Source organism: Cuculus canorus, chromosome 2 (assembly GCF_017976375.1).
Source record: "Cuculus canorus isolate bCucCan1 chromosome 2, bCucCan1.pri, whole genome shotgun sequence".
NCBI lineage: Eukaryota > Metazoa > Chordata > Aves > Cuculiformes > Cuculidae > Cuculus > Cuculus canorus.
The window spans coordinates 115270084-115284426 of NC_071402.1; the positions used below are offsets into that span (position 1 = coordinate 115270084).

A 14343-nucleotide genomic window follows, 5' to 3' on the forward strand; every position below is an offset into this window, starting at 1 on the left:
ATAAAGTCATCCTATCTGTTGGATGACTGAGGAACACTTCAAATGCGATAGGCCAAGTTCTAAATGCTGACAGTTCCTATAAAAAGAAGACTGTCTCTTTTTATCATCTTAGCAAAGTCTCTCTCACAAAACAGTGTTTCAACTACAGAGTAAGAAAAGACCAAAAATCCCAATATGTCTTTGGTTTGGTCTGTACTTTCATAAGTACATACAAATAATTGATTAGAGAAGCAAAATTTTTAGTCCAATTTAGACCCTTGAGTGTGTCTGGTAATTTTGAGCAGAAATATCATGACAAATGCAATACACAAAAATTATGAATTGCATTTTTAACTGCAGAAACATAAGCTGTGTGCCTGAAAAAATACTTGTCAAAACTGATCATTGACAGCAAAGAAAAAAACATGATGGCAAAACCATGTGCTCAAATCCAACCCAATCCACTGCAAGAAAAAAAACTAAACGACACTGCTTTATAATGAAAAATGGGAGCCTTGAGATGTGATTTTTTTTTCATTTGCCACCTGAGGCAAATTATGAATGGGAATCCAAGGTTAGGGCACATCTATTGCAGCATCCATTATTAGAGTTACAAGGTTCTGTGTGGGCAAAACAAAGGGTGCTATGAGGAGTACAGGAACTGAGACAAAGAGTGAATATGCTTACGTGGTGGTACAGTTTCTTCCCGAAGGTCTCTCTCTGTGCTGCACGCTGGCACATTATCTGCAAAGCTGTTTCAGCCGCACCAAGGGACCTCATGCAGTGATGAATACGGCCTGGACCAAGCCGGCCTTGAGCTATCTCAAACCCCCTGCCCTCACCTGGTCAGAAAGAAAAACAGGCACATGCAGACTTTGATTCCCTCTTGAGATGATCCATAGCTCTGAGCGGAAGTGGCCTCACGGCACCACAGCTAGAAGCAAGCTTCTTAAAAGCTGACTTTGTGGAACTGTTGCTTGTTTACTCTAACTAGATTTATAATGACACATTGTTAATACTTGGAGCACAACGCACATGCCGTGATGGTTTCTGAGAGAGTCTGATTTACCCAATTTAAGTGTTGTTAATCTTGCATTGAAAAATACATCCATGAGGTTTGGTATGAGAATCTGGGGAAAGACTTTGGGGCTTCCAGGTCCTAGGGCTACTCCAGAAAGAAAGCTCTTCCAGTGAAATAAAAATAGCAGAGAGGAAATAGAAGAAACACAGATTTATATTAAGTGAGAGAAGCAGAGCAAAGTTCTCCCTGCATGCGGTCACAGTGATGGCCTGCTCATTCTTTCTTTTTTCAGCTCTGCAAAGCCTGCAAGCACACAGGCATGAATGGCCATGAACCACAGCAGGACGCTCTTCTGAAAAGTGTAAAACCTAGGAGAACTGGTTTTCTGCTCTGAACAAGTTACACTCAAACAGCAGGCAGGCTGCAAAAGGAAGACTGGGCTGGCTCCCTCTTAAAACTGTTCGAGACCCTGGCTCAACTGACCACAGCTGTTTACAATAACTTATTGTGATTCATAAAATAAATCATAGAATCAGAAAGGCTGGAAAAGACCTCTAAGATCATCAAGTCCAACACAACCATGCCTACTAAGCCACGTCCCAAAGTGCCTCATCTACATGTCTTCTGAACACCTTCAGGGAAGGAGATTCCACTGCTTCCCTGGGCAGCCTGTTCTAATGCTTCACCAATCTTTCAGTAAAGAAATTTTTTCTAATATACAATCTAAGCCACTGTTTCATGAAACTTTGTTCATTGCTTATGTATTAAATAAAGAATTAATACTGAAACTCACCCAGTATGATATTGGAGACAGGTACGCGCACATCATTAAAGTGTACTTCAAAATGTCCTCCATGGATCTCATCTACAGGGACAGAGAAAACACAACAGCAGGATAAAGTGAAGGAGGACAAAAACAGAGGCCTTCAATTCCTAACCCTTTTTTATGTACACATTTAACTGATTTATTTTATATATAGTGTTTGTTCATTATTGCAACTTCTGCCACTGCTACCAAATTAATACACATACAGGTGATAAATATTACCACCTACCCAGGTAGCCAAACACTGAGAGGGGTCTTATCAGCTTCACTCCTGGAGTGTCCATGGGAACAATAATCATACTGTGCTGCTTGTACCTGATCAAGACAAAACCCAGAAGTTACGATTAACTGTGAGCCTCTCTTCTGTCCCCTCTCCACTTTTTTTATTTTCTAGCCTCAATTTAGGACTCCCAAAACCACCATGCTGATATTTACCTAATGCTGATTACAGCTCTCCTGCCTGCTCGCATGCTTCAACACTTCTTGAATGACTTGCCAACAAGTAAAAACTGGCATCTAATGCACCACAACCAAAAACCTACTTCTGCCACTGAACTGTGCAAGTACTTCTGTATCACCTGGTCCATTCCACTCCCCCACCTTTCTTTTTTGTTCAAAAACATATTTATCATCATCGTTGTCTGGGCTTGCCTACAGTTTAGGAAAAAAATCCCCATGTTTAAATTCCTTCGGAATATTTAAGGTCAGTTATTAGTCATCTGTAATGGGAGGTGACAGCCCAGATCCCTGAACTCAGTTTCCACTTCTAGCAAGCACAGCATCACATGAACTCCACCACAAACTTCTGTTCACCTTCCAAGAGCTCAGCAGATGCCACTGCCTGTAGAACTGCCAGACAAAATGTCCTTCATGCTGTAAGCAAGTTACTGATAATTCCTCAGTGGAATGTAGGCAAATCTAAAATCTTAAGATAAAATCAGTGGAATTTGGGCTAAAATCCAACTCAGAGATATAAACATTCCAATTCTTTTGTATTACAAGCTTTGTGATTTTAAGGGAATCAGTCACCACGTGTTTTATTCATCATTAGTGGTAAGTTCTTGTAAAAGGCAATTATAGCTTGATAGTAAGAGGAGTTGAACAACATATCTATTTTAAACAAGAACAAGGAAGTATTGCATTTACGCAGACAGGAAGGGAATGAATAGGCCTGAATAAGATGTGCAATGCTCTCCATTCATGCAACTTCACATAACAAACTAATTACATGTTTTAAGCTTAGCTTTTGATATCTACAGATAACTTTGTGAAAAATGTAGTCGATAACTTCACATCTCCAATGCACCACTTTTACTCATTTTGTTCAGGGAAGCACTGAGAAGTTTGGTTTTATTATCATTTAAGCAGGCAATTCTTCCTCTTGTTAATTGCTCTATTTACTATACTTGTAAAATAAATTGCAAGCCAGAGATAGTTGTTGGTTGAACAACCGATGCAGACTAAAACTAATGTGACCAAGATACAGTTAGTGAACCCCCCAAAATTTCCCAATCCAATCCATCACAGAGCTGTGCAAACACTAGAGCCAGGGCGAGGGAGAGGATGGAGCACGTTGATGAGAGCTAGTGACAGAGAAAGGGTTGGGAGGTGCCAGTGAGCAGCAGCTGACAGCAAAAAAAGGAGCTTGGTCAGCAACAAACACACACAGAGGTTTAAAACTCCCCTGTATTTCACCAGCATATCCAACTGATCAAGGCAACGAATGGTATTTCACTTAACAAAATTTTTGCAAGCAGTGACTCCTCCAGCAAACGAGTTTTAGGTAACTCTTTGAGTCTCCTTGGAATCCTTACCTGGATGCTGAAGAGTTTTCTGTTTTGCCCATTACAATTGCAACTTTGCAATTCGGGTTCCCAGCACCTTAAAATGTCACAAACACAAAAGAGTTTTCAGTATGAAAATCACAATGTAGAATCAAAAGAAGTTTCACAGGAGTAAACCTCACTCCTTTCCTTGCATAGAAGCAGATTCCTAGCACACAATCTACTTCTGTGTTTAGACTGTGAGTAATCAGACTGAAACAAACACATCTTATTGCTTAAAATATAAAAGGGAGTCAACTTGTGGGGAGGGGAACAATGAAAATCCAAACAACCAAACCCTCTAGGATCCAGCTGCATCATCTATTCCTATGAAAAGAGAACAAGAACATACTTGAAATGGAATCTAATTACTTCTGTCTCCATTACAGCTTAGCAAATCAGTGTGATACGAAAGCACCCCTCAAGGGGAGATGCTGCCATTTCAAAAGTAAAGTGTCTTAAAACTATAAAGACTGGAGGATCTATGTGGGAATGAAATGCCGACTGCACTATAACAAAATTTTGTAAATTGGGATACCAAAGGGGCTATCCATGATGACTTCGCTACTACTTCAGCGTAGCTTCTGTGGAATTAAGTCATCCATCCATTCCCCCCCGCCGACCCTTATGCAACTGATTTTAGTTTGCACTTCAAAGAAAGAGTGGAAATTGTTACCTGAAAATAATCTGCTAGCATTTCAAGTCATTGATAACATTATTTGAGGCATGTCTTTGTAGCATAAAACTAGTTTTTTGATGTACAAATCATAAAGACGATGCTACCATTAACTAAAATGGCATCTTACTTCTAACAGTCTTAATCCTAACTATCTTTTCCTTTAAAGGCTTCTTAGTACCAAAGCGTGCTCTCATTCCCTTCAAAGTCTCACACAGACAATAAGGAGGAAAAGGAGATGGAATCATACCTAACCTATGTAACAATCAGTAAATTTTTTTATCGCTGTCTCAATGCAGACAACAAGCTTCACAGAGATTTCATTCAAGAGTTCATCTGTACCAGTGCGGCTTGTTTTGAGGTCAGAAATAAAGATGACCTATGACCTTCTAAATTTTCTGCAGCTCTTATCACGAGGTTTGGAAGCCTTTGGTCTAGACAATGCAACCACCTGGCTTCGAGTCGAGCTACTTCCTCCTAAGAACAGCCACTGCAATGGCTGGGAAGTGGGAAAGACATTTCATTCAGATAAACGCAGCCTGTTTTGAGGGCCAGACTGTTGGCTGTTTGATTTCCTCTTTTGCAATATGCTATTCATCCATTGCTTTCAAATTACAGTTGTATTTGAGGCCTTGTATTGTTCTAAAGCAATATTTGACTCTTCTCCTTTTCTACAGAAGGTAAAGAATAGCACAAGTAGTACTTTCTAAATCAAATTTATCTTGAAGTGAGGTTTACAACGCAAGATATTTTGGTTTTCTGGAATCTCTTCAAAACAGTTTTGTAAACAACCACCAAGTCACATCCTTGCTTCGAAAAAAAAAAGCTAAATTTCACCGTGTTGTATGAAAAAAATCGGAAGTAGTTTTCATGTTGAACTTAGTGAGGAGTTCACCAAGAGCTAGACATCTGGTTACATGCTCTAAATCACTAATGTAAGTTTCAGTAAGACAAATAAATACCTCCGCTTCATATGTACTTTTTCCCTTCCAAACACAGCCAAAGAAGGCAGATTCCTGGCCTTCCCACTCCTTAGAGGTTGAAGTCCTGAAAACCTAAAACAAATTTTATGCAGCTTTGACCCATAAATGCCAGAAAGAAGTTCTGGTCTCACGCAAGACCGAAAGACTCCAATGCTTTGGAAGAAATACAGACTGGATAGAATATATCTCTCTTTTGTAAATGGCATTTTTACATCACTTACAGAATTCAAAGAAGTTACTGGATGATGAAGGAAGAGTCAGAGAAGCCTGTCATTTTGGCAGGAGTTAGAAGTGGTTTTGCAAGAAACTCACAACTGAACAAACAGAAATAGCAGAGATTTTAGAAGGCCAGTCTCAGGCGTATTTCCATACTGATAAGCTTTTTAATGAGACTTTTCAAACTTCCAAACCACAATGCTGCTACTTTGAGAAACATAAGATTAAATAATATTTTTTATAACTTCTTAAGGCAATTACTCAACATAGGCAAAGGCAATGATATTTTAAAATCTGCTTAGAAGGTTCATCACAATCCCATTAGAAGCCTAATCTTTGCTGTCAGGGGGTATAACATGTTTAACATTACTAATCTTTACCCCATCAACTTACACAGGTTCTTTCTGGTGGAGAGTAATAAATGTGGCTGAGACATGGACAGTACCACTTTTTTAAAAGAAGCTGCCGTATAATCTGGTTTCAGAAGCCACCAGTACTTAATTCTTGCAAGCTACGTATCTATTTTTTGGTGTCCAGTCTTCAAGATGTCAAGGGTAGCACTGAATGCCCCAAATACCTATGACTCTTGCGTTGTTGGCTACTGCACTGGTAAGCAGTGGGCTACCTGTCTGCTAAAGATCAGGAGCCTGTGGTGACATTACGGACTTGGCAGCTTCCTAGAAAGCTACTGATAAACACATGTTCTGGACCCTCCTACAAGAAGTAACTGCACTCATTAGGGTGGATGGCAGCACGGTATTGATTGTTGTAATACGGGGATCCTGTAATGGAGAAAAGGGGACTTCTCCAAGAGTCTGCAGTAATTTCTATCCACTAGCCCAATGTATTGCCAGATCTATCTCAGCTTCTCCAGATAACACTGCTGGTCATCTGGTTCACGTATGGCAAAGACTAGAATACAGATGCAAGCAAATTGGCTGAAATGCAGTATTAAGTGATAGTATTATTTCTGTACCCTGGCTGGAAGGTTCTGTCCTCCCAGCACCCTGCAAAGTCATCAGGAGCCGAGACACTGTAATAAACAGCACAAGAGATACCTGAACTGCCTTCCCACACCTTGCCCACAGGACCTTTTAGGCATTGGCAACACAACCATCTTTTCTGCAGGCAACAGAGAGATTTCCCTGGGAGCTTTCTCAGTTCTAGCCTGATAATTCTATCTTGTTGCGGACCATACTGAGACACAATCTATACAGAACCGAGAGATCCACTTTATTTTAAAGAGATATAGTTCAGGCTTCTAAGCAATGATACAACTTGCAAGAAGCAGACATGCTAGGAGCAACCCAAATGTCTTAGCTGCTACTGTGAAAAACACCAGTGATCACTCAAGATGAAAACATTGCAGAAATATGCACAAATAAAGCAATGCTCTTTCTGTAGACTCCAATTCCTCTTCCAACCCATTTTTCTTTCTTGTTGGGAATGCAAATGAAGTTAGAAGCATACGGAAAATATCTGCCTGCTACATTTTTAGTTATCCATTTTAAAGAACCTTTCCTTTCACATATTCCAAAATAGCTGAAGCACAGACAGATGGCTAATCCAGCTGTGGCAGGCGCTTCAATTTAGTCAGTGTGCCGAAAAGCAAAACCTGACCTCTGGTCTGCTCAAAATCTCTCTCTCTGTTCTTTGATATCAATATTGCATTTACTGAAACTCATTAGACTGCTACAGCATATAAGATAATTCAAACAGAATAAAAGCTTTGTCTTGGAAGGCTCCTAATACCCAGCACAAGGTATTCTTCCACAAGAGAGCAATTTGAAGCTGTAGAGGTTGAGGAAATTTAAGCAAGATCCAGTTATTTTAGGAATTCCTAGCACAGGTAGGTCCATGCCTGAGAGCAGAACTGCTAATGTCTGCATGCAAACTACAGAACTTCTCTGTCTTCCCTTTCCTTTGGGAAAGGAAGAGTTTTGATTCTTTATAATGCAGAAAGCACGCTGCAAGTGGAAGAAACCTCATTGATGGAATATCATCTTTCTATTTTTCTTCTACAGTACTTGGCTGACATGCAGTTTCTGTAGAAATGTTATCAAAGGCTAAGTCGATTATGAGTCTAACTGGTAACATTCAAGTCTCTGAGAACTCTCCCACAGGGTGCAGGACCATCTGCTTCTATTTGGCTGACAATTTCACATCTTTTCCCTACCATAATCTTCCTGGTTTTGTTTGATATCACATACTGAAAGAGCAGCCTTGCCCATCTCACACTAAGCAAAATCCTCTTTCTATTGTATCCCTTAAAAAGTTACTTAAAAAGGAGATGTAAGGATCCCTTAAAACCTTATACAGGCAATGATCAAAAGCCCAGTAATGCCCTGAAGAAAGCATATAGTGACTACCTACAGGTAACTCTACCCCAGACAGACCTCCTTCTCTCTCCTTTTCACCTTCTAAATGTGTGGTAAAAGTCTTTTGATGAGGGAAAAAAACCAAACACAACAAACAAACACTCAGACTTTCAGGAATAAAACAACCAGCACCACAGTTAAATAGTGGAAGAATCCTGACCTTCCAAAGAACACTGCCATTCAGCTTTGAATGGGGAGGAGAGTAGGAAACGCAGGTGTTGAAAGTGAGAAGAGGTTCCAAGAAAGCAGGATTATTTATTTATATATCTATTTATTTATTTATTTTAAACTGGCAAGTCAAAATGAAAGTGCAACTGACTTCCAGATGAGGGTGTGGTGCTCCAAGACAAAAAAAAAAATGCAATGTGTCAGACCAATTCAGACCATTTCACCGAAGCACATCTGAACTGCAGTGCCTGCTACTAGTCTGTCGACAAAAGAAGGTTAGTTTTGCTTTAATATTTTCTGCTCTGTATGTTAATTGTGATACACTTATCATATTTGCATAGAGAAAAGCTAGGATTTACTCTTAGATTAATTAAAGAGAGACATCATTTCACTAAGGTGCTCATTTCCAGGCTTAAAATCAGATTTGTTCGGTAGAAGAACTGCTTAATTCATTAAAGAAAAAAAAACTCTGTTTAAACTGGGGATATTAACTTTGTCCAACAAGTATTCCTACAATCTCAAGTTTAAACAGACAAAAACACTGAATTTGAATCTAAATGGAAAGCTGGAATAGTTCTGTAAGAAAATATGCACAATTGTCTGCTAATATATCTATTAAAATACCTCCCAGAAAACAGTACTTGAACAAACAAATGCAGTCGGGAACTGTTTGGGTACTCGTAGGCAGTTTTGTATGTGATAAGATTCCATTCTGTGCATAACACCCTGAGAAGTCTCCAGCTGTGAGATGCGGTGTACCCGCAGCAATTTGACTCTGTAAGAAATTCCATGTGGGCAAAAGGCAGCTCGCTGCGTGGGACGGAGACTAAACTCAGCCTGTTCCACCGCTGCTCAGCACCTGACTCCCACGGGACTGCTCTTCTTTATGTAGCGGGCACGTATAAATGCACCTGAGAAACAACATTACCAGGAATGACAAACATGGATAGATATGTTAGCCAAAACACAACTGTGTTTTTAAGGGAGAAATACCAACAGTTGTGTTTTAGAAAGGTTTGTTTCTGCCAAGAATTCAGGTCAGCCAAAAGCATATCAGGCAGCAGAGGATGCTTCTTGTCAGAAACAAACTGCTTTGCAATACACAGGCTTCTTGAAGTTTGCACTTTATTGGTTTTCTATCAAGCAAATTTGCCAGTGATCCAATTTGATTAAGCATTCCCAGACAGGTTCTGTAAGAAGCGTTTTAAATAATAACCAAATCTTTTCAGTTTAACTTTTAATTTTCTCCTAATCTTGGTTAAGTGGATTAAGCTCTCTCTGCAGTTTCTTTTCCACTAGAAGAAGACACATTTGCTGCTGATATCTCTCTCTCCTTAAAGTACTATAAAACTGCAAAGACTATCCTCGCGGAGAAAAATGCAAAAACAGCTTGTTAAGCACAAAATAGACATTCTTTGCCAAAAAAATAAATAGAATTATTGCATCTTTCCATTCAGCACACTTCATTTAGGCAACAGAAAATGACAGATTATAAGACTTAAAACAAGAGTAATTATTTTTTAGTTTAACAGGAAATGTTTTGAAAGGTTAACAGAACTCATTAAGGATGAAGCTAAACCAAATACTAAATTTCTAACTGCTACATCTTTTAAAAAATTCAGACAGCAATAAATATCAAGCAAAAATAGAAATTATTAATTTCTTTTTATTTGACTGGTCTGCATCCCTGAATATGAGATCAACCAGTAACTTAGTTTTCCTAGTAGACAGAATAGATTAATTTTCTTTTTTTTAAGAGATACTGTTTATAGTAACAGTTTGGCAAACCTTCATTTAAACCCCTGTCTAAAATCCAAAAAAGCTGGAAAAAGTAGCTGCTAATGAGCTGCACTGCAGATAATGAGAATGGGGGATGTGTTTTTCATTCTTGCTACTTTGGGCTACTGCTGTTAAGAAATCTTAATCCCATTTATTTCAAGAAAACAGAGCACTGTAGGATTTTAGTTTACAATAGAAAGAATGTAAGCAAATCAGTCAATGAACACTATTACAGGAAAAGGAAGAAAATACTGTAGGACATCACTTGCTTCAGATACAGTTGGAAGATCCCAACACTCAAACGTCAACCCTAGGCTGGCAGTGAGAACAAAGACTTTGTTTACAGATCAAATCTGTCATGAGATAGTACTTGAAAAAAACAGCAGAGCTTCTGAACTGTTTGGGTACTTGTGGGCAGTTTTGTATATGATAAAATTCCCTTCTGTCACAACATCCTGAAAAGCCTCCAGCTGTAACATGCAGTGTACCCACAGCAATTCAGTTGAGTAAGAAATTCCACATGGGCATGGCACGTTGTGTGGGAAGGAAACTAAACTCAAGTTGTTCTGCTGCTGTTCAGCAACTCCACTCCACTGCTGTGCTTTACAGAACACGTATGCACATGCATGCCTGAGAAATAAAAAGCGTATTCTCCCTATATTATATCCCAAATTCACCAAAAGTTATGATAGCAGGCACAAAACATTTCTGCTTGCTTCTCAGCCTTAACCCAATAGTATTCTTTCTCCACTCTATCATAATAGCACGTACAGCCTTCAACTGGTACTCCTGTGCTTTGCAAAGGCTGCAGAGGGGACGGTATAATTTCAGCCCTGTAAAGGTACAGACATTTATTTTGCAATGGAATATTGCCAGACACAACTGAGTCAGAGCAGTTTAAGCAATGATGGCTCCTCAACTGAAGTGTGGAAACCAGTGAGGTGCACTCCAAGAATCATGCAATCTCAAATGCTAAGGTTAAAGAAAACACTTGAATTGAATCCACTTTACTTTGCATTGCACACATGGATGTAGTCAGTTATTTCATGTGAGAATTTGAGACAGTCTGTTCTGCCTCCATCGGTCTCGAGCTCTGCTTTGATTATTTACAAATGTATTTCAGTATCCAGCTTCTTTAAACTCAAGATATACAAACGACTCAAAGCACCAGTTTTAGGTTTCAACAGAAATTTTGAAACTCAAAGCCAGTATTATTTCTTCCCCCCTCAATTTTTTTGTGTCTTGTAGCTTTGCCACAGGCTGGGACATGAATAACTCAACAGATTACTGGATGGGGGACGAGGAGGATGATCTCAACTCCATAATAGATTACAATACATATGAGCTTCTCTGTGAAAAAAGTGACGTGAGAAATTTCAGTAAAGTATTCCTTCCTGTATTCTATGCATTGGCTTTCACTGTTGGAGTTGCTGGAAATTCATTAGTGGTCGCAATTTATGCCTGTTGCAAGAAACCGAAGACTAAGACGGATGTGTACATCATGCACCTCGCCATTGCTGATTTGCTCTTGCTCTTTACGCTCCCTTTCTGGGCTGCAAATGCAGTGCAGGGATGGGAACTTGGAAATTCAATGTGCAAGCTCACATCTTCTCTGTACACCATGAATTTCAGCTCTGGCATGCTGTTCCTGGCCTGTATCAGTGTGGATAGATACAGGGCCACTTCTGAATCCCGGGGTCACAGAAGCATTAGTAAACACTGCAGTGTTACCTGCCTCTGTGTCTGGCTGTCTGCTGTTTTCCTCAGTATCCCTGAACTGGTATTTAATCAAGTTAAAAAACACAATGAAAGGAATGAATGCCTTCCCATATTTCCAATGAACATGGAAACACTCCTAAAAGCAATCATTCAAATCTTGGAAATTATCCTGGAATTTTTGCTTCCTTTCCTGGTCATGCTGATCTGCTATTCAGCCACTGCTCGAGCAATTTTTAGATCTGCAAATGCTAAAAAATCGAGACCTTTTGCAGTTCTGCTGGCAGTAGTGGCTACTTTCATTATCACCCAGCTACCTTACAACATTGTTAAGTTCTGGCGAGCCATAGATATCATCTACATGTTGATTACTGACTGTGATGCAAGCAAAACCATAGACGTCGCACTTCAGGTCACCAGGAGCATAGCTTTGTTTCACACCTGCCTGAACCCTCTTCTCTACACCCTTCTGGGTGCCTCTTTTAAAATGCATATTATGAAAATAGCAAAAAACTATGGGTACTGGAGAAGACGACAACGACAGAATGAGAGACCTGAAGAAATTTCTATGAATTATGAAGACCATACAGAAGAAACAATTAGTTTCACTATATAGACTCTCTATTACTTTCATTATTTTATATAACCAAGGGAATTATTTACTAATTTTGGGGGTGTTGTTTCAGTAGCTGTTCGTCTGCAAGTCAACTTTCTGATTAACTTTTGAACCTACAGACTAGCCAAGACACTACAGTGCAGTTCCAAGTGGAACATCTTTATCAAAATTAAGTATCAGGCAAGAACCAAATACTGAAATTCCTAGAAACAACTGAAGATATTTACTGGGAAAAAAAAAGCCAAAGAACCAAATCCAAAACACCCACAACAAAACCCAAACACCTAAAAACTTCTTATGATTGCAATTTAAAAGAGCCACAGTATTAGGCACTTAAACAGTTGTGTAATGAACAATCTGTACATGTCTAAACATATAATTAATACAGAAGAAGAAAACATCAACCATAAAGCAGTAGTACAGAAATTTCTGTACCAAAAGTTATTAATTTTGTGTTTCTCCAACTGTTTTGTAAAACCTTAGAACATTTGCCTAATAAGTCAGTTTCTTTTTTTTTTCTTCAGCTATCATTCCGTAGATACACTTGCAGCTTGAAATGAGGCAGCAGTCGGTGGCTGAGAATTAAGAGACAGAGAGGGGGCAAGAAGGCCATTATCCATTTGTTCCACAGATGTATAGCAACAACAACATCCTCCAAAAAAACCAGTAACTCCTTCTCTGTAATTACCAAAAATGACATTTAACCTCTCCTTTTCTGCTCACTCTAAACTTCAAGAAGCGCAGTGCCCTATGAGAGGCACATTCTAGAACTCTGTAAATGTCATGTCAAATGTAAATGCCGAAGCAGTGCAAAGTATTAGCAGAAATGTAAGAAAAGTTAAGTTAATCTTCAGACACGGGGCCTGGAATGTCTAGTCACAACTTGTAAAATGAGTCAAACACTGCAATAACCCTATCAACTAAAACATATGGCGATTCAATAAAATCAAAGAATACCAAAAGTGCACTGGCTGTCATTTATTCATATCTTTATGTTTGTTTTGGTTTAGTAGGTATTGCTATCTCTCATCATAAGGTACTTCTCAAACAGCAAAGGCTAATGGCCTTGCTCGATGAAGGAGAGAGGTTCTGACTCTATACGGAGCTCATCGCTGGTGGGATTTAGTTTTTCCAGGGAGAGGTACCAAATCTCTTCCTTGCCACAGTGCTGGTGAGGATTCTAGAACAGCTTTCCAGTTTTCCATGACTCTCTGGAAGCCTTCCAATTATGTTGATACACTAGCTTTCAAAATGTGGTATTGCAGCATACCGCCCCTGCCTTCAAACATCCCATGGGCTCTGATAAAATGCCTAATCTACAGCTCACAAAAGCCAACAAGAATTTATTATTTTTAGACACTGCTCCTAGTTACACAATTACGGACTGGAAGAGAAAGCTCTAAATGATAGACAAGAAACAACAGTAGCGTAAACAAGACACGAGCCTCTTCTCTCTGTTTGGATGACAAAAGCGTAAAGAACTGCTGCCCAGTGTTTTTAGAAGTACTAGGGCGTGAATAGATAAGTCAGAAGTGCTTGACAGATGGTCTAGACATACATCATAAATCTGTTGTGTTTAAGCCATACTGGATTTACTGGAGATGTGCAAAGCACCCACATAAAACATGCCTGGAAACTCCAGTTCCTCCACAAAGCAACTGACTCCTTGTATGTGTGACTTATGATTTGCCTTTAGAGTGTTTGCTCAGAGTGACATTCTGACCAGGCTGTCAGGCTCCTGAATTCCCAAACGTACAAGCTCCCAAGTTCCACTCAGAGCAAAAAAGAGATGAGGGTGGGGAGGTGGGTCGGGAGAAGGGTGGGGGGTGGGTCCAGGAAATCACCACAAACCAAAAAATAAACCAAACAAACTGAAAAACACCCAAAACCCCACGTGGACAGAAAAGGAGACTGACTCAGGCAGAGCTGCATGTATGTGTTTCTCAAACCTGGTGAAATTGCAGCCCCTTTTGTGCGTCTGTCTTTATGCAAATCTGGCTATTATTTTTACCAGAAATCAGACAAACCAAACCATGCTTACTCTCATGCTTACTCATGTGTTTACTTTCCTTTTTACAAGTCACATAACTGATTTTATGAATAATATATTACGTGTGTGACCTCCTACAAACTCTCCCACTACTTCCTCAGCAACTGCAATG

General features: G+C 39.5%; 2 protein-coding genes across 2 annotated transcripts in view; one reads left to right on the plus strand and one right to left on the minus strand.

Moving 5' to 3' along the window:
- Positions 1–14343, minus strand: part of ACAD11 (acyl-CoA dehydrogenase family member 11) — a 31831-nt gene that overhangs the window by 3378 nt on the left and 14110 nt on the right. Inside the window, exons 14-17 of the mRNA XM_009570422.2 lie at positions 3641–3707; positions 2056–2141; positions 1794–1865; positions 667–821 (exon numbers count right to left, since the gene is read on the minus strand). Coding sequence (XP_009568717.2) covers positions 667–821; positions 1794–1865; positions 2056–2141; positions 3641–3707 — 380 coding nt within the window. The remainder of the gene's footprint in view (positions 1–666; positions 822–1793; positions 1866–2055; positions 2142–3640; positions 3708–14343) is intronic.
- ACKR4 (atypical chemokine receptor 4) lies at positions 8251–13306 on the plus strand. The gene is given in 2 exon segments (XM_009570402.2): positions 8251–8345; positions 11098–13306. Coding segments are annotated over 2 exon segments (1164 nt in total). The 5' UTR covers positions 8251–8265; the 3' UTR covers positions 12182–13306.